Genomic DNA, 27,346 nt, shown 5'->3' on the forward strand with positions numbered 1-27,346 from the left:
TTGCATTGTGGGAAGGAATTTCGGCACAAATTGACTTCCGGTAGAGAAACCCTAAATCCGCATATTAAAAAGAAATATGCAAACTTCGGGTTGCGGAATGATGAGTTTGGAATATGATGTTAATATGATTATAATAGAAAATTAGGGGTTTTTTTCTCGAAGTTTGTGGTGGCTCTGTTAGACGAGGGTTAAACTTGTTCGACTGCTTACCTTTATATACGATAAACTGAGGGACTAGGTCTACTAGTCAGCTTAAAGTGTTTGATGCTCCACCAACCAACTTCTCCACCACTTCTTGTATTTTTCCTCTTTCTTAGAATTCATATTACGACTCAAACTTTACTGATCTTTTATTTTCAAATTGTGATTGAATTTATTATAGTCAACTAGAAAACTCGCGTTTTTCACTTTCAAATCATCTTGCATATCTACCCCATATCTAGGTGATAATTGCACTACATACACTACAAGATTCCTGGCGACGGTGTACCTCTGCTGCAATGGTACTTCGCAGGCCACTGCTACTATCGAGTACCATTGCCCGTGGTGGCCGACGTAGGTACTTATACTCGAGAGTAGCAGCACTGCTACTCTCATGAGAATCCTGTTTAGTGTACCAGCTACTATACTACTAGTTATTTTACATCAGTTCATCCATCCGTTTACCTTGCACGTAAGCATTGTCACTTTACTCAGCAATCCAGCCATAATTATACGATTTCGGTTAAATTATAATTTTGTTAGCTTGACAACAATTGTCAGGAAGATTTTCTGTCCATTTCAAGCCAAGTTATTGAGGTGAAATGAAAGAAATCCCACTTTTGTCTTTTTTATGTGGCTCTATGGGATATTTAATATCATGCTTAAATCAAAATTGCTCAGTTGTCATACACATTTATTTCTGATACATGCGTAAACATTACAGACATGCCAAAAATCGGGTTTGAAAAAAATATTAACCAAATTCGAGATCGTATACATGACTTGTATCTTTCAAATTTGATAATCATTTCCTCCGTTCAATAATCCTAGTCTGTAGTTTGTGTGCAAATCCATTATAATGACCTATAGTTAGCTATAGATAAAAACCGTTATTCTATTTGACCATCAACTGCTGTCCTACATTCACTCTTCCTACTTAAATTCCACCTGCATCTAGGGACCGTTCACAAACACTTTTTAGGGGAGGGGGCTAATGCAAAAAAATTTCATCGCGAAAATTTTTCGGGGCCCCTCCTTTTGAGATCTCAAAAACTTCAGGCCCCCTTTTTGACATGAAAATTATGGGTCAACCCCATAGAAAAGCATATAAACTCAATTTTCCAAGGAAAATTTGTGGTCATTTTTTCAGCCCCCCCTAGGAGTGTCAAAGTTTTAAGCCCCCTCCCTTTTTTTGGCATCAGCACTCCCCGCCCTAACAAAGGGTTGTGAACGGTCCTCTACTATATAACAGCTGCAATATCACTATCTATCATCCAGCAGCATAGCTGAAGGAGTAGTGCTCCAGCTTCACTCGAAGCCATCCTAGAGGTGCTTCCTCCAGCTGACAGCAGCATCGCATACTCCTTCACTTCTGGCATTCACTCGGCAGTGAGGCTGTAGTCATCACTTCATCATGTTTATTGGCTACCAACATGACCAAGTCTTCACCCTTACTTTTCTTTCCTATATACTTGATCCCCATGCTTTCTCTCTTCTCAAATCCTTTCTCATCGCTAGCGATTTAATTATAAACTCTGCTTGATGACGTCACCAATCTAACGTCTCTTTGCGAGTAGAATAACGAGGACTATTTTCCGAGTAGAATTGTGAGTACCACCTCCTGTGTTTCACAAGCGTACTTTCCTCTTTCAGGATCATTGGTTTGGATTGGTACATTTTATGATTCCAAATCATCAAATCTCTTTCGACCTGTATGTACAAGACAGAAAATTCCAATCAATCAACCAATCAATCAATCAATTCGATTAATCAATCAATCATTCAATCAATCCAACGGATTGATCAATCAATTAACATATGAATAAATAAATATCGATCGATCGATCAATCAATTTAAATCGCCTAATCGGGTTAAAAGCGCATTTCGTGATCCATAGCATCGTCCCCAACTTTTCTCACAAAAAGTTAACACTGGAAACCTCTGGCTAAATAATCATGATAATGTGTATGTACAAAAAAATTCTTGCAGATTAAGGGAAGGGGTATGAACGTTTGGACAGTATTTATTGTGGGACATTAGAGCACATCAGACATATCGAATTGCATTCTGAATACGAAGAATGTCCTTCTGATATCAAATAATTTTGATTTTTGAAATTCGCAATGTAATACACATTTTATGGCAAAACATTAAAATTGATATTTTTGATATTTAACAGTACTTGAAGTAAACTTTATAAATCTGATGATTTATACTTAAAGTGTATGTAGGTGGGATGAAAAGCCGACGATCAATTGAAAATTTTGACCTTTCGTATTGAAGATATGGATTTTTTCCCAAAACACCAAAAAAAAAAAGGTCTTTTTGGTAAATATCTTCAATATAAAAGGTCAAAATTTTCAATTGATCGTCGGCTTTTCCTCCCAGCTACATACACTTTAAGAATATATCATTAGATTTATAAAATTTATTTCGAGGACTGTTATATATCAACAATTTGAAAAATATCAAATTTTAATAATTTGTCATAAAATTTAATTTATATCGTGAATTTCAAAAAATGAAAATTATTTGATATCAGAAAGACATGCGCCGTATTCAGAATGCAATTCGATACGTCTGAGGTGCTCTCATGTCCCACAAAAAAATACTGTCGAAACGCCATAAACGCTCATTCTAGATCCCTTAATTCGTTTAGCAAAAATATAATTTGAATTACGTTCTGGTATGTCATTTTCAATGTAAAATTATTAGGATGATCGCATGGATTTAGATATAAAACTGGTTTTTCAGTATTAGACTAGTATAATAACTACATGTCCAAAAACTTTAAACAAATATACAAAGAAGTAGGCCTATAGTACAGAAAACTAGAATTACCTGAAGAGCCTCTGACCACATAAAGATCTTAGCAATCGGCCTGGGTATCCTCCATGTTGTAAACATACTGTGCACCAATTTCTGGTGTAGTGGTCCCATTGGCAACACCGTTTGCACCATGATTGAGTCTCCCAGAATAGGATGGCGCAGACGTAGATGAACTATACCCGGTCCAATCTGAAAGATGGAATTATAGAACAGGTTAGATTTAGACTGAAATACTAACGTTTCAATCAAAAGAATTTGCCCAAATAACCTTGCTCAGGTGGAGGACGTTCTGGTTTCATTACATTATTATTTCCATATTATTATATTAGTTGAATAATTTTGACCCACAGTCCCGCCCACAGTGAAGTTTCATGACGTTATATTTCAAACTCCAAAGCCAAAAAGATGTATATTTGATGTTTACATAGACATGATAGAATACTTGAGATTACCATGGTTTAAGGGTTTCCAGGTTTACCAGCAGCGTATAGCCAGCTTTTGGGGAACACAATTTCCGTCCCCATTGGTAAATTTTTTTTCGTCCCTTTTTAAGTCATTTTAATGACACTTTACTCTCTGTCATGTACAGACTTGACATTTAGTATGGAATATTTTTTCGAAAAACTCAGGACTGGTCTGGAAGGGGTCTGCATAAACCGCACGGGATAAATATTAATTGGGATGTGTCGGGAGATGCTGTAAAGTAATTTTTTGACAGAAAATGTGCTTTCCATTAGTTTAAATTATGATTCTCATGATGTTGTGATTTACCCTAAAATGGCGGATTTATGTAGACTGAATTTGAATTTTGTGGGGGTTAAAATTTCTGAATTTGAGCAACATTATTCTGCTATTATCAAATTTATTGAGGTTTGAGGTGATATTGACTGAACCTAAATACCAATAAGTGTTCGTCAGAACTGAAATGCATTTGTAATCTACCAGTTTTGAAAGTGGGAGGAGCTTTAAAAATATGGCTCTAAAAAGTGGTACGCACTCAGACATTTTGAATGACCCCCTGAGGCCAAATGTTATAAACTTACTGTACACAAAGAAAGAGCGAGAGTTCATTGGACAACCAAGAATCCGCGCAGTTAATTTATACCTTAAGTTTATAACATTTGACCTCAGGGAGGCCATTCAAGCTTTCAGAGTACGTACCATTTTTAAATGCCATATTTTAAGCTTCTCCCATGTTCAAAAAATTGATACATTGCAAGTGTATTTCAACTGTGATTAATGCCAACTGCTGACGAAGTTTAGGAAATATCACCTCAAACCCTTATAAATTTGATAATAACAGAACAATGTTGCATAAAGTCCGAAATTGTGTTCACCACAACGCTCAAATGCAGCCTCCCTAAATCCACCATTTTAAGCAGATTCGCTACATTATGAGAACCATAATGTTAACTCATGTAAAGCACATTTTCTATCAAACAATTATTTTATACCATCTCACGACACACCCCAATTAATATTTATCCTGTGGTGTTTATGCAAACCCTTCCAGACCAGTCTTGATATTTTTCGAAAAAATATTCCATACTAAATGTCAAGTCTGTATGTCGTTCCCATTTTTATCCCTGAACATTTCTGTGGTGGCACCCCCCCCGCCCCGATCCACCACTGAGGTTTACTCTTACTTGGCATGCTTCTACTGCGAGAGTTGTGAGTACGGGAAATTTCTTGCCGAATATGGTAAGCGAATGATCCAAAGTCATCACTCCGATGTGCTTATCGCTTGGACTTACGCTCCATTCTCCATGCCAGTCGTGTTGAACCCACTTCCATAACCTGATATTAAAAGCACAGTATCAGTCTAAATTGCTTCCACGTGCTAAGAAAGAACGAACGAACGAAAGAAAGAAAGAAAGAAAGAAAGAAAGAAAGAAAGAAAGAAGGAAAGAAAGAAAGAACGAAAGAAAGAAAGAAAGAAAGAAAGAAAGAAAGAAAGAAAGAAAGAACGAACGAACGAACGAACGAACGAAAGAAAGAAAGAAAGAAAGAAAGAAAGAAAGAAAGAAAAAAAACGAAAGAAAGAAAGAAAGAAAGAAAGAAAGAAAGAAAGAAAGAAAGAAAGAAAGAAAGAAAGAAAGAAAGAAAGAAAGAACGAAAGAAAGAAAGAAAGAAAGAAAGAAAGAAAGAAAGAAAGAAAGAAAGAAAGAAAGAAAGAAAAGAACGAACGAACGAACGAACGAACGAACGAACGAAAGAAAGAAAGAAAGAAAGAAAGAAAGAAAGAAAGAAAGAAAACGAACGAACGAACGAACGAACGAACGAACGAACGAACGAAAGAAAGAAAGAAAGAAAGAAAGAAAGAACAAATAGACTTGAAAGAATTTTGACCTTTCGTATTGCAGATATCCATGAACTAAAAGACCTAAACTAGTCTTTTGGGAAACTTTTTTGTATACCTTCAACATGAAAGGTCAAAATTTTCATATAATGGACGGCTTTTTCTCCCAGCTACATTCTAAGTAGCCTACATATACCATTAGATTTATAAAGTTTATTTCGAGTACTGTTAAATATCAAAAATATAAAACATATAAATTTTTACTAATTTGCCATAAAAATTGTATTCGATCGCGAATTTTAAAAAATGATATCAGGAGGACATTCCTCGTATTCAGAATGCAATTTAGTGTGTCTGATGTGCTCTCAGACCACACAAAAACACTGTGCAAAGGTGGGCAAATGCAAATGGTGGGTGACTGACCCCTTAAACGTACCATGAAAATGTAAATCTGAGGTCCCTGCCAGCTGCCACGAAAGGACTGTGTAGATGGTGGAGATGCGCGAGGTCTGCCCCATTTTCTGGAATCTCCTGATAAAAGAACAACATCGGAAACGATCTATTTGTAACATTCATGAAATCATTGCGTAAATCAACTACATACCAACTTTATTTAGGGAGGATTTCAGTCAATACTATCTTGGCTCTCTCTATATTTCTGCCTGAGCTTATTCGTGTCCATTTCACTCACTCATCATGCTCACTTACTCATTCACTTAACATTCGTTTGTTCATCATGTTCATCCGTCCGTCCGTTCGTTCAATCAATCAATCAATCAATCAATCAATCAATCAACCAATCAATCAATCAATCAATCAATCAATCAATCATTAATTCATATATTCGATCGATTCGGGTTTAAAACTGTTTTCTATTTACCTCAATGTGTGCATTAACATGGTGTTCCGTGTATCCGTGGTAGATCATCGTTCCATTTTTTATTCCTTCAACTTCTGGTGGAAACCAATCTGGTTCTTCTTCCTCAGCGTGAAACCACAACATAATTTCACCGTTAACTTCTAAACACCTCCACGTTCTAATGCTGGCAAATTCTGGTACTGGAATAATATAATATAAAATCACACACACATAAAGAGAGACGAAACTGTTTTTTTTATTTATTATTATTATTTCATTTCAATTTGTTTTATTTTATTTATTTATTTATTTTATATATATATATATTTAATTTAATTTATATATATATATATTTAATTTAATTTAATTTAATTTAATTTAATTTAATTATTTTTGCTTTTCACTTTTCAAACCATTTTTTTTTTCAAATAATTTGGTCAACCTTTTTGGCTATTGATGAAGGGGTGGTAAAATTTACCTTTTCTGCAGCCCCCGGGTAGGAGCGGCCACGGTATGTCACTGATGGGGTGGCATATTTCGTTGTTGAAGGTTATAAAATGAGGTTTAAGAATGGCCAGTTCAAGGAATTATTCACATTTACAAAGAAAAGAAAATGTAATGCTTATAAGGCATCTTCCTATCAGAAAAGTATGGCATTCGCTCGTCGAGTTCGTTGATTTCGGATCCGCCTTATCATGCTTATGTTTACCTTTGCTTGAATACGGGATATCAATGCACTTTCCATCGCTACCATTAAATGTCCATCCATGGAACGGGCACTGGATACAGTCACCTTTGACCTGACCTCCGACCCCGATATTAGCCCCCAGGTGGGGACAATATGCATCTACTATGAACGGCTTGTTGTCAACGGTGCCTCTGAAAATGGCTAATTCCTGACCTGGTTCAAAGATGAGACAAAAAGAACTATTGTTGAAATAATATTGAAAACAAATGAATGATTGATCGCACAAAATGAATGCATCATCACCTTTTCCACAAAATTCCCGTTTTATCATCTTAGGAGTACCCCAGCAAACACAAAACGTTTTCGACATCATTCGCAAAAGGTTATAAAAGGTTGTCAGAAAACGTTTAAATGTCGGGTTATATAAAGGGTATATTAAGAGGATAAAATGTTTTCATAACCTTAAAAAACATTTTTTGATAATCTACTGCTCAGCAAACAAAAATGTTTTAAAGAAAACGTTTAAATGTCGGGTTATATAAAGGGTATAAAAACGTTTTAATAACATTCCAAAAACATTCTTGAAAACTTGATATAAAACATTCTAAACAGAATGTTATTTTGGGGTTGATAAAATATTTTGCGAAAAATGTTTGGCCAAAATATTTTCAATAACGTTTCAATAACGTTTTCATGACCTTTATATAACCCGACATTTAAATGTTATTAAAAGGTTTTGAAAAAAAAACATTTTAAAAACATTTCTGTGTTTGCTGGTTTCAAATATTTTAACATAATGTTATTTAACTATTGACACAATATTTGGCAAAAATGTTTGCAAAAATAGTTTACAATAACATTTTTTGAAAACATTTAAAAATATTGTTGTAGTGTGTTTTCATACAAAATGTTTTAAAACGTTATCATGACCTTTATATAACCCGACATTTTAATGTTATTAAAACGTTTTTACCTAAACCAAAAGCCAAAATATAACTTATATAAACGTTTTTAAAACGTTTTTGTGTTTGCTGGGACGCCACACACTTGAACATTTCACACAAGAAGAACAAAAACACCTTTTTCATGTCGTAATTTTAAATTGGTCAAAATCATATTAAAATGTCAAATATTATATATCTTGATAAATTTTCGATTTTTACTCCCACAACTTAAAACTACTGCAAAGTATATCAAAGTGTGTGGAAGAATCTAAATGTTAAGGCCTCGCCACATAAAATAGACATGTTACCACATGATTGGGGCCCATTTATTTTTTGGGAAAAGAAAAAAAAAGGAGCAATAAAGAACTGTTTTGGTTATTTTTTTACATAATTATATTCTATTATTTGCAAATCGATATCGTATTTTAAAACTTGAGTTGTAATGACAATGATGTTCTTCTAATCCATTTAATTTTACCATGAGATCATTTTCCTTGTTAATACGAGTATAGAATATTGAATAATTGAATTGTGTCTGGTCAGATATGATACTTCAGATACTCCCAGGAATCCAGGACTGAGATTTTTTATTACATTGTTTGTGCTCCTGGATCTTTTTTCTAGGGTCTGTGATACATTAGACCTATGGTTTCAGTAAAAAGGGAGAATGCATGGAAACTAATAAGTAAAAGGGGAAATTGAAACTAATTAGGGAGTGGTCGGAAATATCAGAATTATCGTGACAAAAGATGTGATCAAACTTAGAACAAAATATAGTCTACTGTGTTTAGGCGATCATCATTGGTTTTAGCCACAAGTTTTGTACGTATACGTGTAGCGGCTTCTTCATCTTTTCCTCGACATGTTTTATGTATGTCAAATCACCGTTACCCATACAAATGTTACAAAATGTTGTATGCTCTTGATAACCAGGGTCATATTACTTGGGTTAAATCAAAAATTTACTTTTTAATTATGGGTTTGGTATTGTCTGGATTACGCAAGATATTGGTTCTGTTGAAAACTTTTTAATATCCTTTTCCACCAGGTTAAGAGACACAGCCAGGCAAGAGTGGTTCGCCGATGTTTGCACACTTGATAAATTATGTACATACCGAGAATTCAAAACTCTCCTTAATCCTGAAATATATTTGTTTTCTGTTGAAATTTCATCTCATAGAAAAGCCCTTAGCCGGTTGAGGTGTTCGAGTCACTCATTATTTATTGAGACGGGTAGAATTCAAAATATTGATAGAGAATGTCGCATTGTGTCCTTTGTGAAACGGGGGATATCGAGGACGAATTCCATTTTGTTCTCATTTACAATTTTTTCACCAGCTTGCGTTTTAAATAAGATACCTGCCTCTTTGGCAAGCTTAGCTGCATTTGTTTATCATGCATTAAGGGTTGTGTTTAGCTATTTCAGGTGGGTAGGGGTAGAAAAAAGATTATTGCCATTTTGACCAAAACACGTGAGTATTTATGATTTGCCAAACAGAAAATAACAGAATAATACCTAAAAGTATCACTTTTTAATCATTTTGTCATAAATACGACTTTCCACCATTTACAATTATTTGTACCGGGGTGTGCCTGTTGTCAAGTCGATCAAGATTGTGATGTAACATTCCGTACAGAGGGTAATCAGTACGGCGTGAAAAGTATGGCTTCTATAAGGTTACAATAAGGGAACAAACCAAAAGATCGATGACGTCCAATAAACGTAACTAGCTTCGTTTCACATCCGACCCCCTCCCTCCATGCCAGAAACGTAATAATGAAATGTTGGAAATTTTGACATAATAATAATAATGACACATTCTTCAGACCGATGTTTTTGTACAAACGTAATCGAGTATTTTTACCCCTACCCTTAAACGAAACTGGTTTCGTTTATAAGACGTTATCGATTTTTGGTTTGTTCCTAAAACAGGTAATAGGTATGAATGGCCGTGTAATCGATCTAGAGAAACCTGTCTCGCTGTCATCTTAAGCTGCATGGGTGTCCCAGAAAGATCCATACCGGGAAAGTTGAATTTTGTAGGTAGCATTGTTATCAGTCGTATTGTTTTGAGTTCTAAATATTACATATATTTAGCTTTCTTGGTAATTTAAGATTTTAAAGATCGAATGTTTCTAAAATAAATTACAGAATATTGCGTTCAATGGTGGTGAAGTTTAAGTTTTGACAATACAATCTATTATGAAAATAATGAATAACCGTTCAGCACAAAGTTATTTGGAAAAAGTTTTGCAGCTAATTTTGTTATGATCTATCGATTACTAGCATGCATGGTATAAAGGATTTGTTAAGCGTGATTGACCTAATACTGCATGTGTCGTCTTTGGCGGCAGTTTCGAAAATAATGATTGCGGTGTATGAGTTTCATCATTTGAAATGCCGGCAGAGATTGATTTAGGGCCTATTATAAAAATATTATAGAGAAGATTCGTCCTTGTGCCACAGCATGTATTTATGTCCCTATTGGCAAACACACAACTAGGAAAAGGTGAAGATTACATTTGCAGCAAGTTTTTCTTAAACAAGTTATACCCTCTATAAGAATTACATTTTTGGCGTAAAATTGATCGTAAATTTTTTAAAATTCAGCACAAATATCGGGACTAATATTGAAAACACATGAAAAAGGTCACTTAAATCAATATTAAGAATTATTCAGTGTTTCAAGCTCTACATTTGTGCCAAATTTGGTGTATCTCCTTTGACAAGTGAATGATTTCTACACTATATTGCAAAGTACGTCTACGTCTGGGCGATAGTGATAAAGCAGGTCAATGTCTGGTGCTTATGAAAGTTACACACGTGCAATTTTTGTCCAGTTTTAAGAATATCAATATCACGCCAAAACGAATCAAGTTTTTGAAATGAAAGTAACACAATAAGTAGGTGACATTTATGTCATTAGAGAGCTTGCGAAATGACGTTACTTTAACTTTAACTTTAACGTCTAGAGGATTATAGAGGATTATGTATTCAAAACCAAGGTGGTTTTGAATACATAATCTCTGTAATCCTCTAGACGATAAAGTTAAAGTTAAAGTAACGTCATTTCGCAAGCTCTCTAATGTATTCCATGTACCGGTACTAAAATTAAATACACTGTTGATTAATTTTTCAAACACGGTATAGATCATTCTGGAACACCCTGTATCTTAGAACTGTCCTTCAACACAGGTGGTAGTATACGGTTATATTGTTCCGGTCCATTTATGACATAGCCATCCTCATTTTAATACATGATAATACAATAAAACATGAGATCGGTTTGAATGGTTGTGGAATCAAACTAGAGACCTGTTCCTTTGTCACCTTTATAGACCTGATAAATCAAGCGGAACGATTCTTGTCATATCGTTTTACAGAATTTGTCGTATTGCCAGCGCTGCAGTGTTAGTATTAACTTTGGGCTTCTTATGAATTGACTGTCAATATCTTATACTAGGTATACATTAAAACTCAAACGGGAGAAAGAATCGCGCATACGCATGTTAGAACATTTTCAACAATGTTTTAAAATTGTATATTACAATGTATTTACATTAACATTGTACCCTAAATAACATGGACATTTGGGTGATATGTTGATGTAGTTACGGGCCATATTTAGTGCCGATTTGTCCCAATTTGCTTTTGACTTGCCTGGCAACACTCCATAAAATATGGCTAGTCGTGTGAAGACAAAGTTGAAGACCTATAAGGAGTTATATTCGTTCTCAAATGGAATCATTATGAAGATCGTAAGTAAAAGTAATATAATAACATAGCGCTATTAGCTCGCCTATGAACCTTGATATTCGTTAGTTAACCGGATAAATAACTTCGGCAAAACTGACAAACTTGTACCAAAATTGGCGTTAACTCGTTACTGTCGAAAATGTACAAAATATGGCTTCCGTGAATCTGAAAATATTGATATTTCAAAATTGGTTAATTGTATTACCATAAATCGAACACGGACATGCAGGATGGTATCTCCAGAAGTCTTTTTGCCTAAAAAATGGAATTTTGTTGAATTTAGAGTAACAAAATAACATGCGCCAGACAGTGGTCGACGAGACTGTAAAATCAGGTAGAAGTTTGTATGTTGACGAGCTTCGAACATGCCTTCGTCGCATTCCGAAGTCACAAATATCTATCATAATTCTTATTTCAAGGTCCTGTAAATACCTCAGCAAAAAGATAGGGTCATCGTCCAACACGGACTGCTCGAAAAGAGTTCACCTATAAAAAACTGCGTGGGCTGTTATGCGTCGTTATATGTACAGGCATATTTGAAGAATTTCCTATCAACTAATAATATTAAGATTGCTAAAATATTAATCTAAAGACTTCAATCTTTCATGTGCACCATAAATTTTGCACCTGAGATAGATATTGCTAGGCAAAATTTCACAGCAAACATTGCAGTTTTCTCCCATTTCGGAGATATTTGAGACAATACAGCTCGACCCCTTAAGTCTAAGAAATAGTGTAGTTAAAACTTAATCATGTTAATGGTAATACTTTACATGTAAAAATTATTCATCAATATACTGTTTTTCTCATATACAAGTTATATATTTAAAATAATTTGTGGTGTTGTTTGTGTATTTATGATGCTTTATAATGCAAAATATTTTGTAATACTATGGGCCAAAGTCCTGAATGTATTTAATAAAATTGAACTTGAACTTGAACTTAAAGTGTTATGTATTTTATTATGAAATCAAGTCGAATTAATTTTGTTTTCCAGTAACACTTATCCTGGCCATGAAAAGACATCTTCTTTTTCCCGTACACGTACATAATTATGTACACGTCAAAAACGTGTCGCGAAATCTCACTATTATTGGAATGCCAAGTGAAACGTGCAACACCACTAGGGTTATGCCCAATCAAATCATAACCATTAAACATTGATGAGCGTAATTTTTTTTCATTAATTGAAGTGTCTAAAATCATAATTCATAAACCTTACAACGCTTATCATTACTTCAACTATCTTAGCAGATTTTGTGGTCATTTAAGGCGAATTGAGCGGATTTATCAAAAAATTTCCTGATTTATTCAAATTTAGCATGATTTGTAGTGATCGGTCACAATAATAGCAAGATTTGCAGTGATCGGTTACAATTGAGCATAATCTTGGGAATTAACAGTCATTTTTCACTATGTAGCAATCTGGCCGATTTTGTACGATTTACCGTTTTCCCCCATGTGACATGGATCTGTTACGAATCTCGTTTGCCACCTCTTTCTTATTCCTCCCATCAATAATGTATCCTATATCATAAAAGTGTCTGACTAACTCATAAGGCGTAAAAGCTTAATTACGTTGGATGAAATAAGTATAGATTTGATAAAAATATTTCTTACCAAGGGCGCTGACATATTTGACTTCTCCCTGTTTTAGTTCCCATGAACGTAACACTGAAAACCATCCATTAGGATAAACAGGTGGTACATCTCCTGCCCGACGACGTTTACGAATCTCGTTTGCCACCTCTTTCTTATTCCTCCCATCTGTAATGTATCCTACATCGCCAACGTTTCTGACTAATTGATACGGTCGAAAAAGGATGCGATGAACGTAAATTGTGATGGCGATTACAAGTATGCAGAGTATAATGTCATATATCGTCAACTTGTCTAGAAAAGATGACATTATTTTATCGTTGATTTGCAAACGATCCATCGTGTTGCCAAAATAATATAACATGCAATTGACTCGATGAGATGGTGAATTGTTTGAATGCCCTGTAAGAGTTTCAAATTAAAGAGACCTGTCTGGTCACTTGATCGCCGTGTTTCCGTTACTCCATAGGCCTATGCATCAACCTGTCACATTTGAATTAAACTTTTTTTTAAATCTAGAAAACTCGTAATTTCATGACCATCAACATTGATTTGGTAACGGTGGATACTGGTAACCAATCGTATTACGAGGCTTCTTTATTTATATAATATTTACCATGTATACTGTGTAAAATCAAACTGCCCGTAGTCAAGTTGAGGTTATGTAATGCAAATAATACCAGGGAGACGTCAAACAAAAACATTACATTTGTTTTACACTTAAACAATCAGCAGCTATTCATCGAACGTTTACTTTCATGTTCAGAGACTTTGTTTTACACTTAAGGGGTCGGTCACCCACGTTTGCACAGTATTTTTTTGTGGGGCCTGAGAGCACATCAGACATATCGAATTGCATTCTGAACACTAAGAATGTCCTTCTGATATCAATTTATTTTAATTCGCGATATAATAAACATTTTATGGCAGATTATTAAAAATTCATATTTTTGATATTTAACAGTCCTCGAAGTAAAATTTATAAATCTACTGATATGTACTTAAATTGGGAGGAAAAGCCAATAATCATTTGAAAAGTTTGACTTTTCGTATTAAATATATACATTCCCCCTAAAAGACCTAAAAATTTAGGGGTTCAATTTTTTTGGGGATGTATCTTCAATATGAAAGGTAAAATTTTTCAAATAATCGTCAGCTTTTCATCCCAGCTACATACACTTTAAGTACATATCAGTCCCGGGGGGGGGGGCACTCAAATATGACAGTGCACGCATGCGTGACCAAATCTTTTCAAACACCCCCTAAACGAGTTTTACCCTACCAGCAAATTTAGCCCCTTAATAAGGTAATTTAGTGTAGAATTTACCCCCTAATGAGTTTTTGGCTGGTGAAAATGCAACAAATGTACCCTTTTTGGACTCATAATTTACCAAAAATTTTGAAAAGGTACTCTAAACAAGTTGTCCAGTTTCAGAAAACTACCCTTATTCTTGAAAATCACTGTTTTTTAGACCCTAAACGCGTCACGCGCGTAACTTGCCTTGCCTAAAAAAACACCCCCTTTTACTTGTTTTTTTGGTCACGCATGCGTACAGACCATTTATGTGAGTGATCCCCCGGGATACCAGTAGAATTATAAATTTTACTTCGAGGCTAGGACTGTTAAAATTAATATAGAAATTTAAAAAAATATCATTTTCATGTTCATGTTGTTTAATAATTTGCCATAAAATGCTTTTTATATCGCCAATTTCAAAAAATCAAAATTATTTGATATCATCGGGACATTCCTCGTATTCCGAATACAATTTATTTATTTATTTACAACATGTTTACCCAGGGTAGCCCGATTCAGCCGAAGCTGGTCTAACACGGGGCCCTGCAAAATACATAAAAGGAATATAATTATAGAGAATTACAAAGAATACAATTTACAACTAAATATTTACAACTCAACTCAATTCAATATCTACAACTCAACTCAATTCGATAGTCTGGTGTACTCTCAGGTCCCACAAAATGAAAACGTGAATACGTCGCTATCCGATCCCTTAAGCAATCAGCGCCCATTCAACGAACGTTTACTTTCAGGTTCAGAGATTTAACAATAGTTGTCGTTATTATAATTTGTCGGCGGCGCTCTCAAATTTCAAAATTCCTTTCAGACATTTTCAAACTTACATTTATTTTTAAACTTTCTTTCAAAATATGGGCTACCTTTCCAGCTAGAAAGAATATAATTAATCATACAAGATGAAGCCAACATCTTTTGGCAAAAATATTTATCTGGGCAAGGTTGAAATACTGACGGGCAAGTTGCAAACCAGGGCATCTGGTCCACTTGTGGCGACAGGGTAGGGATTGGTTTGAGCTGGTTTGATCGAAAACATAGACTCTCTCGAAAAGCAGGGGTGTACCAACCGGGGACAAGTTGCCCTCTGGCTCGAAATACCGAGACAACTGGACCAAAATTTGTGGTTTGCACGCAACTTCTCTTTGGCCTGTTTTAAGCCTAAATTAATCCAATTCAGCCACAAATTTTCGCTCGCATTTGTCCCAATCAAGTCATTTTGTTAGCAGGTCATCGGAACAATTTTATACATCTGGAAATTTTGGCCGGTACGCACCTCAAACGATTAGCACGAGCTCTGATAAAAGTCCCATCTGTCACTTTTTTGGTTTGTTCACACAGTCTTTTATAAATCAACATACAGCCTGTCTCAAAAAAAATTGTGCAAGTGAAAAGTGCCCTCTGTGGCAATTAGAAAATACCGTTGTGACATAATGCTTACATCAACGTCTAGGGCATAGTCTTAGCTCTCAAATGCCGTTTAGTCTGTTCAATTTGCTTGTTTTAATCTTGAGATATGCTTACTTAACAACGAAAGGGTAAAATCACAACTGTGCCACTTTTACTAGGGAAGAGGGCTGTACATGTAAATCAATGATAGCATCAAGTTTATCAAGAGTTCCTTCGTGAAATCAAAAGAATGCATCAATTACACAACAATACAAAATTGTTGTTAGTGTTTTATCATGATAAAGGTATAATGATCATTTCTTTTTCCACTTATTAATTAACGACAAATTAAACGATAAATAAATATTTCACATTCTGCTGTAAAATTAAATACATGTGCATGTCAATGATTTTACCATGGTAAATACTGTTCTCTTTGTCATTCAAGACATGTTAAAAGACAAACAAATATTGCACACTTATAGGTTAATGAACTTTGACAAGTTCATGAAATTTGACAAATTAATGAAATTAGACAAAATAATGCACGCACGCTGGTGTTGATGCGTCTAATGCACGAGCACCGAAGGGAAGAGTGCATTAGACGCATCACCATCAGCTATCATTGATTTACATGCACAGCCCTATTCCCTAGTAAAAGTGGCACAATTGTGATTTTACCCTTGCGTTGTTAATTAAACATATCTCGAGATTAAAAAGAGCAAATTGAACAGAACAAACGGTATTCGAGAGCTAATACTGTTCCCTTGACGTTGATGTAAGCATCATATCACAACGGTATTTTCTAATTGCCATAGAGGGCGCTTTTCACTTGCACAATTTTTTTTGAGACAGGCTGTAGATTTGTAGCTTTATTGAAAACGAGTGATGTATTTTGTCAATGCTTAATAATGGGTTTTTTTTTAAATATATAAGCAACGTCATCAAAATTCCCTTCCATTATTTTGTCAAACCCCCCGGGTCAAAACAACAAAGTTAATGCAACTAATACTTTCTGAAAATTGTAAAAATAAGGACTTATATTAAACAAAATTCACAAAATCAAAAAACAAATTGTTAAATATACACAACTTTTATGATTAACCTTGCCGATGTGTTGAAAAAAAGATTTGCTTCACCAAGGTGCTAAAAAAATTGCTTCACCGAGGTGCTAGAAAAAATTGTCCCAACTACTAGCCAGCCCCCCTTGATATCTAATGGTGCGTCCCTTACGGTTGTCTATGGATGCGATTGTCGGATTTCTGGCCTACTAAAATTGACCATGCTGTAATGCATCTTCAAATGGATGGGCGATTGGTCGCCCAGATCTCGTTATGGTTTAAATCCTCCGGTCATGTGCCATTACCATTAAGGGCGTAAACCACCAAATAACTTCTCCATTGAAAAGCACGTAAAAATCACCTTTTTTAAACGGCCTTTTGCTACCAGGCGTGACAATATTTTTCACTTTTTAACGTCATCCCTGTATTAATTAAGGACTGAAATTTCATTTAAGCTTCAATTTTGGGGAACTTTACAGGTTCAGTTTTTTATTAAAAAATGTTGAAAAGCGACGCCGCTATAAAACTTGTTCCGTTAGCAGTAATTCGGACAGGGCCTACTTTTCTTGTGAAATCGATTTTATTCAGTCATTAATAGGTTAGCACCTTTCATTTAAATCAGAACATGCCAACCTCACGAAGAACATGGTCCCTAAGGACACCACATTGTCTCATGTAGCCATATACGTTTAACCGGAACTCATCACCATTGCACCTTTCGCGCAGTGATTTAGTGTAATACGCCCTTGAACCGCACAAGAGGTTTGAATTTTTTTAAACTTTTCTCTATTTTTGGAAACAATAAACCATTCTAAGAAAAGGTGTAATTTCTTTAATTCATACATTACACCAATCTGCTATAAGGGTTCTCTAAACAATTTTTGATACATTAAAAAAACCCGCCATTTTGGGTACTTTTGACCAATTATGGATAAACAGAGTTTATAGCAGGTGTGATCGATCTTTAAATACAATTATGACGTCATAATAGTTAAAACTTTAACAACAGTGAGTCAAATAACTTAAGTTGCACATTACATAAGCAAAATGCACAAAGGTTTCTGACCCCCCCCCCCCCCCCATGACAAGCATCATCTCATTGCACGAGTATATGCCTAGGTCGAAAACGTTAGGGGTAGGGGTATAAAGACACGACACCCCCCCCCCCTTGCGCGCATATTTTCCCCCAATGTCTGATAATATTACAATATCTTCAATCAAAGAAACTCGTCACAAACTTGGTTAATCAATTTCCCTCTAGAGAATTGAAAACGGCCGCATTGTAAATAATAATGCCATATACCGACCAAATTTCGTTAAAATTGAGAGGAAAATAGACACGTCACCTTAAAACGCTATTGATAAGGCAGTTGGAGGTACTTGGATACCTTTGATGGGATAAATGTTTCCGAGAGTATCTTATAAATGCATTTCATGTTATACGTTTTTCAATTATTGTACCATTTTCTTAAACACAAATTTTAAAAGTTGAATGGTTATTCGATTTTAAACTCAAAATTGTATATCTGAACAAACATGGCCGCCATTGTCAGCTTTGGTACCAAACCCTGTTTCCAACGAGTTTTCCAGAAATTTATACTCTAAAATCTTGTTTGAAAGCTTCGGGATTATAAAATAGAATATTCTCATTTCAAAATAAATTAGTTTGAGGGGAAAACTTTCTTTAATAACTTTAAATTCCGAATTTTATAGCTCATTCGACCATTTTTAACATGCTTTCAAGGGCGTAAACCACCAAATAACTTCTCCATTGAAAAGCACGTAAAAATCACCTTTTTTAAACGGCGTTTTCTACCAGGCGTGACAATATTTTTCACTTTTTAACGTCATCCCTGTATTAATTAAGGACTGAAATGTCATTTAAGCTTCAATTTTGGGGAACTTTACAGGTTCAGTTTTTTATTTAAAAATGTTGAAAAGCGACGCCGCTATTTCAACGCCAAAACTAGCATTTAATTCGGACAGGGCCTACTTTTCTTGTGAAATCGATTTGTATAATTTCAAATCTATTTTAGTCATTAATAGGTTGGCATCTTTCATTTAAATCAGAACATGCCAACCTCACGAAGAACACGGTCCCTAAGGACACCACATTGTCTCATGTAGCCATATACCGTAACCTGAACTCATCACCATTGCACCTTTCGCGCAGTGATTTAGTGTAATACGCCCTTAACTGCATCGTACACAACTATCTGTGGAATTTGCGGCGCTTTGTGCTGGCGCGAAAAGTTCAACTCTCACTTATATGTACATGACGGACTTCTAGCGCGTCTTGTACTTCCATGCTTTGTGCTTGCGGGTAAATTGCATTGATAAACAAGCATGATTGACAGTGTGTGTTAGGGACAAAGTCCCCGATCAAAGTCATTTTTAAAATCCGAAGTACGTAGTCGACTTTTTTTACTCGGGCTTTCGCGGTCAATAAACTGGTAGATTCTAAAATCAGAATGGTTTAGTATTGAAGTGAGGCATTATAATTATGCCATTAATGTTGCATTCAATAATATACGCCTATACTTGATTTTTACTACACTTTTTATTACCATTTACTAGTATTTTGATGTAATAAACATCAGTATAATTTCGAGTTAAACTGATTGCGTTCATTATGATTAATAATATATTTGTATTGATCAAAAAGCGACTATGGCATAGTCTATATACGACCTCACTACTACTATAGCATTAGCAATAACATTTTATACATTTACATAGCAATTGATATGATGTAGCAGTTTGAACTCCACTTCTAATCGACGTCTTTAGATCAATTGTCAGTACAAATGCGTAGAAAACGATAAGGTAACTAAAACTTAAATTGTTTGCTTGTCCATAGATCACTTTCAGAAGTTGGGTCGGTCGGTCGGGAAAAAAAGTTCCCTATTTTACTAATTTCTTGAAAGAAAGAAAAAAGTCATATCGGGCCAAATCGTCCACCGTACCACCCAATCGGTCATTGATGAATGATGTGAAAAATCTTCGCCCATCGCTAGCGATTGAAATACTCTGCTTGATGACGTCACCAATCTAACGTCTCTTTGCGAGTAGAATAACGAGGACTATTTTCCGAGTAGAATTGTGAGTACCACCTCCTGTGTTTCACAAGTGTACTTTCCTCTTTCACGATCATTGGTTTGGATTGGTACATTTTATGATTCCAAATCATCAAATCTCTTTCAATCTGTATGTACAAGACAGGAAATTCAAATCAATCAATCAATAAATTAATTAATTAATCCAACCATCAATCAATTAATCGAGCAAGCGAGCGAGCAAGCAAGCAAGCAAACTAGTAAGTAATTTGAATCACTTAAGGGACGCACCATTAGATTCGGGGGGTAGGAAGTTGGGAATTTTTATCACCCAAGACCTCCTCCTCGCAAGTCAAAGGCGGCAATTTAAAAAAAATTATTTTTATGCATTTATACACTGTGAGTTAGATGGGGAAGTGGGTTTTTTTAATGTTGGTGGGGAAAGTTTTTTTTGCTCATGTAGTGGGTGAAGTGCTTTTTAAACTTCTTACCCCCCCGAGAATCTAATGGTACGTCCCTAATCGGGTTAAGAATTATGTCGATCAATAACCATAACATACAAGTATGATTCCGCTTTATTCGCGTATTTCTCCCTCCCTTTGTCCCCGCAGTCACTCTCCCTCCTTTTCAATTATGAATTTTTAATTAAATCCGGCAAAAAGCCAGTTTTTAGCATTTCCGAAGCTACAGCTTTTGTTAATTACAATGATTTTTTTTCTTCAAACATGGTGACCCCAACACAGTTCCTTTTGGTTTTAACAGTTAAAGAACATTCAAGGCTAGGCCTACTAGTATACATCAAAAAAATATTTTCCTAAAGTTTTATATTCATTTTTTAAGTTCAGATTTCCGGAAATTCCCTAAGATTTCCCAAACGGGAAATATAAGATATCTCCGGAAGGGAAGGTGGTATGAAAGTCAAACAACCACCAAAATGTGTATTTTTATCCACACTATAATGTCATGTCAATAACTCAATTTCAGCCAAAAGGGCTTTTGCTACAGAGCTCTTCAAAATAATACAGACACACTAAAATTACCTGAAGAGACTCTAGCGACATAATGATCTTAGCAATAGGCCTGTGTATCCTCCATGTTGTAAACATACTGTGCACCAATTTCTGGTGTAGTGGTCCCATTGGCAACACCGTTTGCACCATGATTGTGTCGCCTAGAGTAGGATGGTGAAAACGTATATGAACTATACCCGGTCCAATCTGAAAGATGGAATTATAGAACAGGTTAGGTGTAGACTGAAATACTAACGTTTCAATCAACAGAATTTGCCAAAATCACATTGCTCATGCGGAGGACCGTTCTAATTTCATTATGATATTTACATGATTATTAGTAGAATTATTTTGATTCGCACGTCCAAAGCCAAAAAGATGTACACTTGATGTACATAAACTACGTGAGATTATTATGGTTTAACACATGCATTTATATAGACCTACATTTGAGTGTCCCTGACAATTTCTGTGGGGAAATTTGCACCCACCACCCCCCCCTCACCCCAGCTACGCAACTGAGGTTTACTCTTACTTGGCATGCTTCTACTGCGAGAGTTGTGAGTACTGGACATTTCTTGCCGAATATGGTAAGCGAATGATCCAACTTCAACACTCCAACATGCTTATCGCTTGGACTTACTCTCCATTCTCCATGCCAGTCGTGTTGAAACCACTTCCATAGCCTGATATAGCAAAAGCATAATTGATTAATTACTTTTATGTCTTCAGTCAGGGAGAAAGAAAGAAAGAAAGAAAGAAAGAAAGAAAGAAAGAAAAAGAAAGAAAGAAAGAAAGAAAGAAAGAAAGAAAGAAAGAAAGAAAGAAAGAAAGAAAGAAAGAAAGAAAGAAAGAAAGAAAGAAAGAAAGAAAGAAAGAAAGAAAGAAAGAAAGAAAGAAAGAAAGAAAGAAAAAAAACGGTCATTTTGTCACTTTTTGATTTCAAAACACACGGTTGAAATTCAATACGCACACTTAAGATTATCATGCTCTTTCAACACATGTATTCAAGTGCAAGCCTTGCAATTGGTTTCTTTAGAAACCAAAAATGACTTGAGATATTCACCATTTTCCAAAGATCTATCGTCTGAATATCAAATAGCAGATACACCACTAGCACTCTACGCCATGCACAACTCGGCTGCCAAATTTCCCTAGCCCACCTGGAAAGGACAAGAGCGCGAGCGGTTACTTCAAATTATCTCATTGCCTCCATGTGGTGTAATCATTCAGGAATTCTGTAGAAACGATGAGACATTGTTTATTTTATTGGCAGCTCAACAATGTAGGATTTTTATTATTTGGTCGTTACTAACAATAGGGTAGTCATCATTGATTGTGTATATCGTTATATTGCAGATACACCTGTATTGATGTAGTTTCCGTGCCTGTACAATATAATTATTTACCAGGCGTTGTCGCTGTGCACCCCAACAATCGTAATACTCTTCATGCTCAGCAAATTCAAGGATAGGAAGCATCTCTCTCACCCGATGAGCTGTTATTGGTATACAAGGGGTACATCCACCCTGTTTTAGAATATATGCTACCCCTTTTTGGCATTCTGTTCTTACTAGTAACCTGCAGGTGGCCAGCTTGATAAAATTCAGAGACGTGTTTTCAAATATACCTTTACAGATTTTGGCCCAAAACATGGTGTTTTACAGGCTAAAAAAGAAGATGCACAGGGCAGTCCGGGCCCATCTGGCCCAATGGTAAATTTATCCGGCCCTGTTTTTCTTGCCAGTCATTTAATATTGTTCCAAATCCAGTCAGGTGCAATTCTCTCACAATACAAATGTTTCTCTCACAATACTATTTTAAACCTAACTATCATGCAATTTAGCCGTTTGCTGCTATGTGATTATTAATCAAATATACAATGAATATAACAGTGCTCCCCCTTCACCTGACGAAAATCCCGACCAGCTATGCCATATTACAGATGATTAGGGGTGCAAAAATAAAGAACGTCTTATTGGTAAACGTACCATGAAAATGTAAACCTGAGGTCCCTGCCAGCTGCCACGAAAGGACTGTGTAGATGGCGGAGATGTGCGAGGTCTGCCCCATTTTCTGAAATCTCCTGATAAAGAACAACATTAGAAACGATCTATTTGTAACATTCATGAAATTGCGTAAATCAACTCTAAGTACCAACTTTCTTTAATATGTTTAGGGAGGTTTTCGGTCAACACTACCTCACTCACTTACTTAATGTTCGTTCATTCGTTCGTTCGTTCGTTCGTTCATCCTTCCGTTCGGTCGCTCGTTCGTTCGATCGCTCGTTCGTTCGTTCGATCATTCGTTCATTAATTCATTCAATCGTTCAATTGATCATTTAATCAACCAAACAACAATCAATCAATCAATCGTTCTTTCATTGATTGATTGATTGATTGACTACTTGATTGACTGCTTGATTGATTCATTCATTCATTCACTATCATTCATTCATTCATTAGATCGATTCGGGTTAACTGTTTTCCATTTACCTCAATGTGTACATTAACATGATGTTCCGTGTATCCGTGGAAGGTCATCGTCTTGATTCCTTCAATTTCTGGCGGAAACCAATCTGGTTCTTCTTCCTCAGCGTGAAACCACAACATAATTTCACCGTTAACTTCTAAACACCTCCACGTTCTAATTCTGGCAAATTCGGGTACTGGAATAGTATAATAATAATGCACACTCGTAAAGAGAGATGAAACTGTTCAAAATTGAACAAAACCAAAACAATTGCTTAATTTTACAAGACTTATGCCACGTGTACGTTAATACTGGGGGAAGGGTGTCGTTTGTTGTGAGGAGTTATAAAATGGGATTCATACAGTTAAAAATGCCCAGTTCCAGAAATAATTCACATTCTCAAATTGATTTTTTTACTTCCTATCCAGTTTGTCGATTTCGGTTCCGCCTTGTATTTACCTTTGCTTGAATACGGGATATCAATACAATTTCCATCGCTACCATTAAATGTCCATCCGTGGAACGGGCACTCGATACAGTCACCTTTGACCTGACCTCCGACCCCGATATTGGCCCCTAGGTGGGAACAATATGCATCTACTATGAACGGTTTGTTGTTAACGGTGCCTCTGAAAATGGCTAATTCCTGACCTAGTTCAAAGATGAGACGAAAAGAGACGATGGTTAATGGGGCTTCAGAATGGGGGGGGGGGGGGTCATGAATATACTGGGGTCATAAAATGTTTTAGACCAAAAATAGGGGGTTTATAATTTTTAGCACCCAAAATAGGGGAGTTATAGAATTATTAAAGGCTAGTTACTCAATGATTCCATGCGCATCGCGCGCATTTTTTTATCTTAACAATCAAAATTGAACGCACAATCTTTAGTTATATAATGCAAAAAAAAATTAGGCCTACGATCAAAATTTTAACGCACTCCGTGCACTTTCCTCACTCTAGAGTTTTGACGCGCTCCGCGCCTTAGTTCCGGCAATGAATAATTTGTCTTGAGTCTGTGTAGTATAGGTGGAAGGGGGCGGGTCATAAAAATGTTCGACCTAAGATATGGAGGTCGTAAAAAAATTTAGCCTGCGATAGGGGGGTCGTAATAAATTGAATCCGGTCACCGACATATTTATGACTCCCCGCTTCCGAAGAAAATGACATCCCCCTAAAATAATATTGAAAACAAATTAATGAATGATTGATCGCACAAAATGCAATATCACCTGTTTTACAAAATACTCGTTTTATTAGGGTCTGTGCGAATATTAGGTAAAATTGGTGGGGGGGCAAGACATATTTGGCGAGCCGAAAGAGGGGGCAAGCAATTTTTGGCGAGCCGAGAGGGGGGGCAAGTGATTTTGGCACACATTCATGGGCAAGGGAGAGCAAAGAATTCCTGGCGGGCCGAGAGGGGGGAAAGCAATTCTTGGCAGGCCGAGAGGGGGGCGATTTTGGAGGGCCGTTCGAAATTATACCCCCCCCTCCCGGTGGGCTCATAATTATTGCACAGCCCCTTATGGGTTTTGTCATCTTAGGAGTAAGCCACACACTTGAACATTTCAGACACAGACAACATGGACAAGAAGAACAAAAACACATTTTTCCTGTCGTAACTTTAAATTGGTCGAAATGGTATTAAAATTTCAAATTTATGCATCTTAATAAATTTTCGAATTTTACTCTCACAACTGAAAACTTTGCAAAGTATTTATATCAAAGTGTGTGGGAGGATCCAAATGTTTTAAAGGCCAAATCACCTGAAATATAAGCATATGATTAATATGGTCCATTTATTAATGGGAAAACGGGGTGGTACATCTCCTGCCCGACGACGTTTACAAATCATCCCGTTTGCTTGCTACCTCTTTTTTTATTTCTCCCGTCTGTATCCTACATCACTTTCTGACTAACTCATAAGGCATGAAAAGTTGATAAAATAAGTATATAGATATGATAAATTATTTCTTACCAAGAGCACTGACATACTTGACTTCTCCTTGTTTTAATTCCCATGAACATAACACTGAAAACCATCCATTAGGATAAACAGGCGGTACGTCTCCTGCCCGACGACGTTTGCGAATCTCGTTTGCCACGGCCACCTCTCTCTTATTCCTCCCATCTGTAATATATCCTACATCACCAACGTTTCTGACTAATTGATACGGTCGAAAAAGTATGCGATGAACGTTAATTGCGATGGTGATTACAAGTATGTAGAGTAAAATATCATATATTGTCAACTTGTCTAGAAAAGATGACATTATTCTATTATTGATTTGTAAAAGATCCATCGTGTTGTAAAAATAATAACTACCGGCCAACAATCAGCTTCAATTGACTCGATGAGATGGTGAGTAGTTTGTTTAAATGCTCGAGTTTCAAATTATAGACACCTATCTGGTGCAAAACTTTTGTCGCAAATCGTAGAAATAATATGACCACGAAGATGATGTTTGAACCACTTCTTGTAGCTCGATGCTCCAACTATTTCTCAGACTGAGGGTATGCAGCATTTTGAATACGGCCGGTAAAAGTTGATCACTGCACACTGTATTTCCGTTACTCCATATGCATCAACCTGTCACATTTGAATCAAACTTTTTTTATATCTAGAAATCTCAGAATTTTTTAGAAAGCTCAGCATTTCATGACCATCAACATTGATTTATTAACCAATTATATAACATCGCGCTTCTTTTTATATAACTAGAGCGGTTCTCGGGTTGCGCGGTTTTCGGCATACGCGGTTGGCGGGTAAGGTTTTTGGGTGAAGGTATGGTAGTCGGTGAAAGCTTTGTGTGGCCGTGTTTATATGTGAGTTTCTGTTCAGAAGCAGGAAGTCGTGGTCATAGGCAGGGTGGGCACTGGGAAATTGGGGGAAGAAGATCAATAGCTATGGAAATGTAAGTGAGGGAAATCCATGTATTTAAGGCTTATATAATGATTTTGTATATAATTATAAAAAAAGTTGGTAATAAACAAAGAAAAATGCAGACAATCGAAGAATGGCTCCCCCCCCCCCATCATGATCGGTGCTCCCCCCCCCCCTATGATGACCCAGGCTACGCCACTGCCGCTTATCACGAAATATTTTGTTCAGTAAAATTTCAAAGCTGTTTTATGGGTCTGAGGTTTGATCGGGATGGTACACACAGAGCTCCTCAGTTGTCTGGCTCCAAATTAAAAGGCAGTAAAAGCTAACATTTTATGGAAAAGAAATAATAATCTATTTTTTATGGAAATGTTATAACAAGTAAGGAACACAATTGTACCGTTTATTATAGAGCAATAATGCCAGTTTAAGTAAATCGAATAGCAAGGTTTGAGCAGTATTTTTGTGGGACCTAAGAGCACATCAGACACACCAAAGTCCATTCTGAATTATTAAAAATTGAAACTTTTTATATTTAACAGACCTCAAAGTAAACTTTGTAAATCTAACGATATGTACTTAAAGTGTATGTAGCTGGGAGGAAAAGTCATCCATCATTTGACAAATTTGACCTTTCGTTTTGAAGATATGGGGATGAAAAAAATGTATATCTTCAATATGAAAGGTCAAAATTTTCAAATTATGGGCGGCATTTCCTCCCAGCTACATACACTAAAGTACAAGTTTTTATTCATAGTTGGAATAAAGTGCTCAATCCCAAAAAGGGAGAGCGTTGGCTGTGTTGACACCATGGAATGTATATTCATTCACATTCCCAAGAGATGGTAATCCCGGGTGTAGTCCATCGTCTGGCAAGGCCCGCAGTGCTGGTATAGTAATTGTTCGTGGGCACCCCAACCCAAACCTCCACGTGGTGTCGGATGGGTAACGCTAACCTGGGCAATGGGGAACAGGCGTGGAAGCGA

At 36.0% G+C, this 27,346-nt stretch overlaps 2 protein-coding genes across 2 annotated transcripts; both read right to left on the minus strand.

Annotated features, from left to right (window-relative positions):
• Positions 1 to 1,396: 1,396 nt before the first annotated feature.
• On the minus strand, positions 1,397 to 13,929 carry LOC140137711 (cholesterol 7-desaturase nvd-like). The gene is made up of 7 exons (XM_072159471.1): positions 13,199 to 13,929; positions 6,899 to 7,090; positions 6,211 to 6,389; positions 5,767 to 5,861; positions 4,678 to 4,828; positions 3,044 to 3,220; positions 1,397 to 1,911 (listed from the first exon to the last, which is right to left on the minus strand). Exons 1-7 carry the CDS (start codon positions 13,539 to 13,541, stop codon positions 1,750 to 1,752), a joined length of 1,299 nt encoding a protein of 432 aa, XP_072015572.1. The 5' UTR covers positions 13,542 to 13,929; the 3' UTR covers positions 1,397 to 1,749.
• A 5,622-nt stretch (positions 13,930 to 19,551) lies between these two features.
• LOC140138245 (cholesterol 7-desaturase nvd-like) lies at positions 19,552 to 25,749 on the minus strand. Its single transcript, XM_072160159.1, has 7 exons — positions 25,455 to 25,749; positions 23,937 to 24,128; positions 23,501 to 23,673; positions 22,997 to 23,091; positions 21,541 to 21,691; positions 21,036 to 21,212; positions 19,552 to 20,144 (listed from the first exon to the last, which is right to left on the minus strand). The coding sequence occupies exons 1-7, from the start codon at positions 25,747 to 25,749 to the stop codon at positions 19,983 to 19,985; spliced, it is 1,245 nt and encodes a 414-aa protein (XP_072016260.1). The 3' UTR covers positions 19,552 to 19,982.
• Positions 25,750 to 27,346: the final 1,597 nt, after the last annotated feature.

The sequence above is a fragment of the Amphiura filiformis genome, chromosome 17, assembly GCF_039555335.1.
Source record: "Amphiura filiformis chromosome 17, Afil_fr2py, whole genome shotgun sequence".
Classification (NCBI taxonomy): Eukaryota; Metazoa; Echinodermata; class Ophiuroidea; order Amphilepidida; family Amphiuridae; genus Amphiura; species Amphiura filiformis.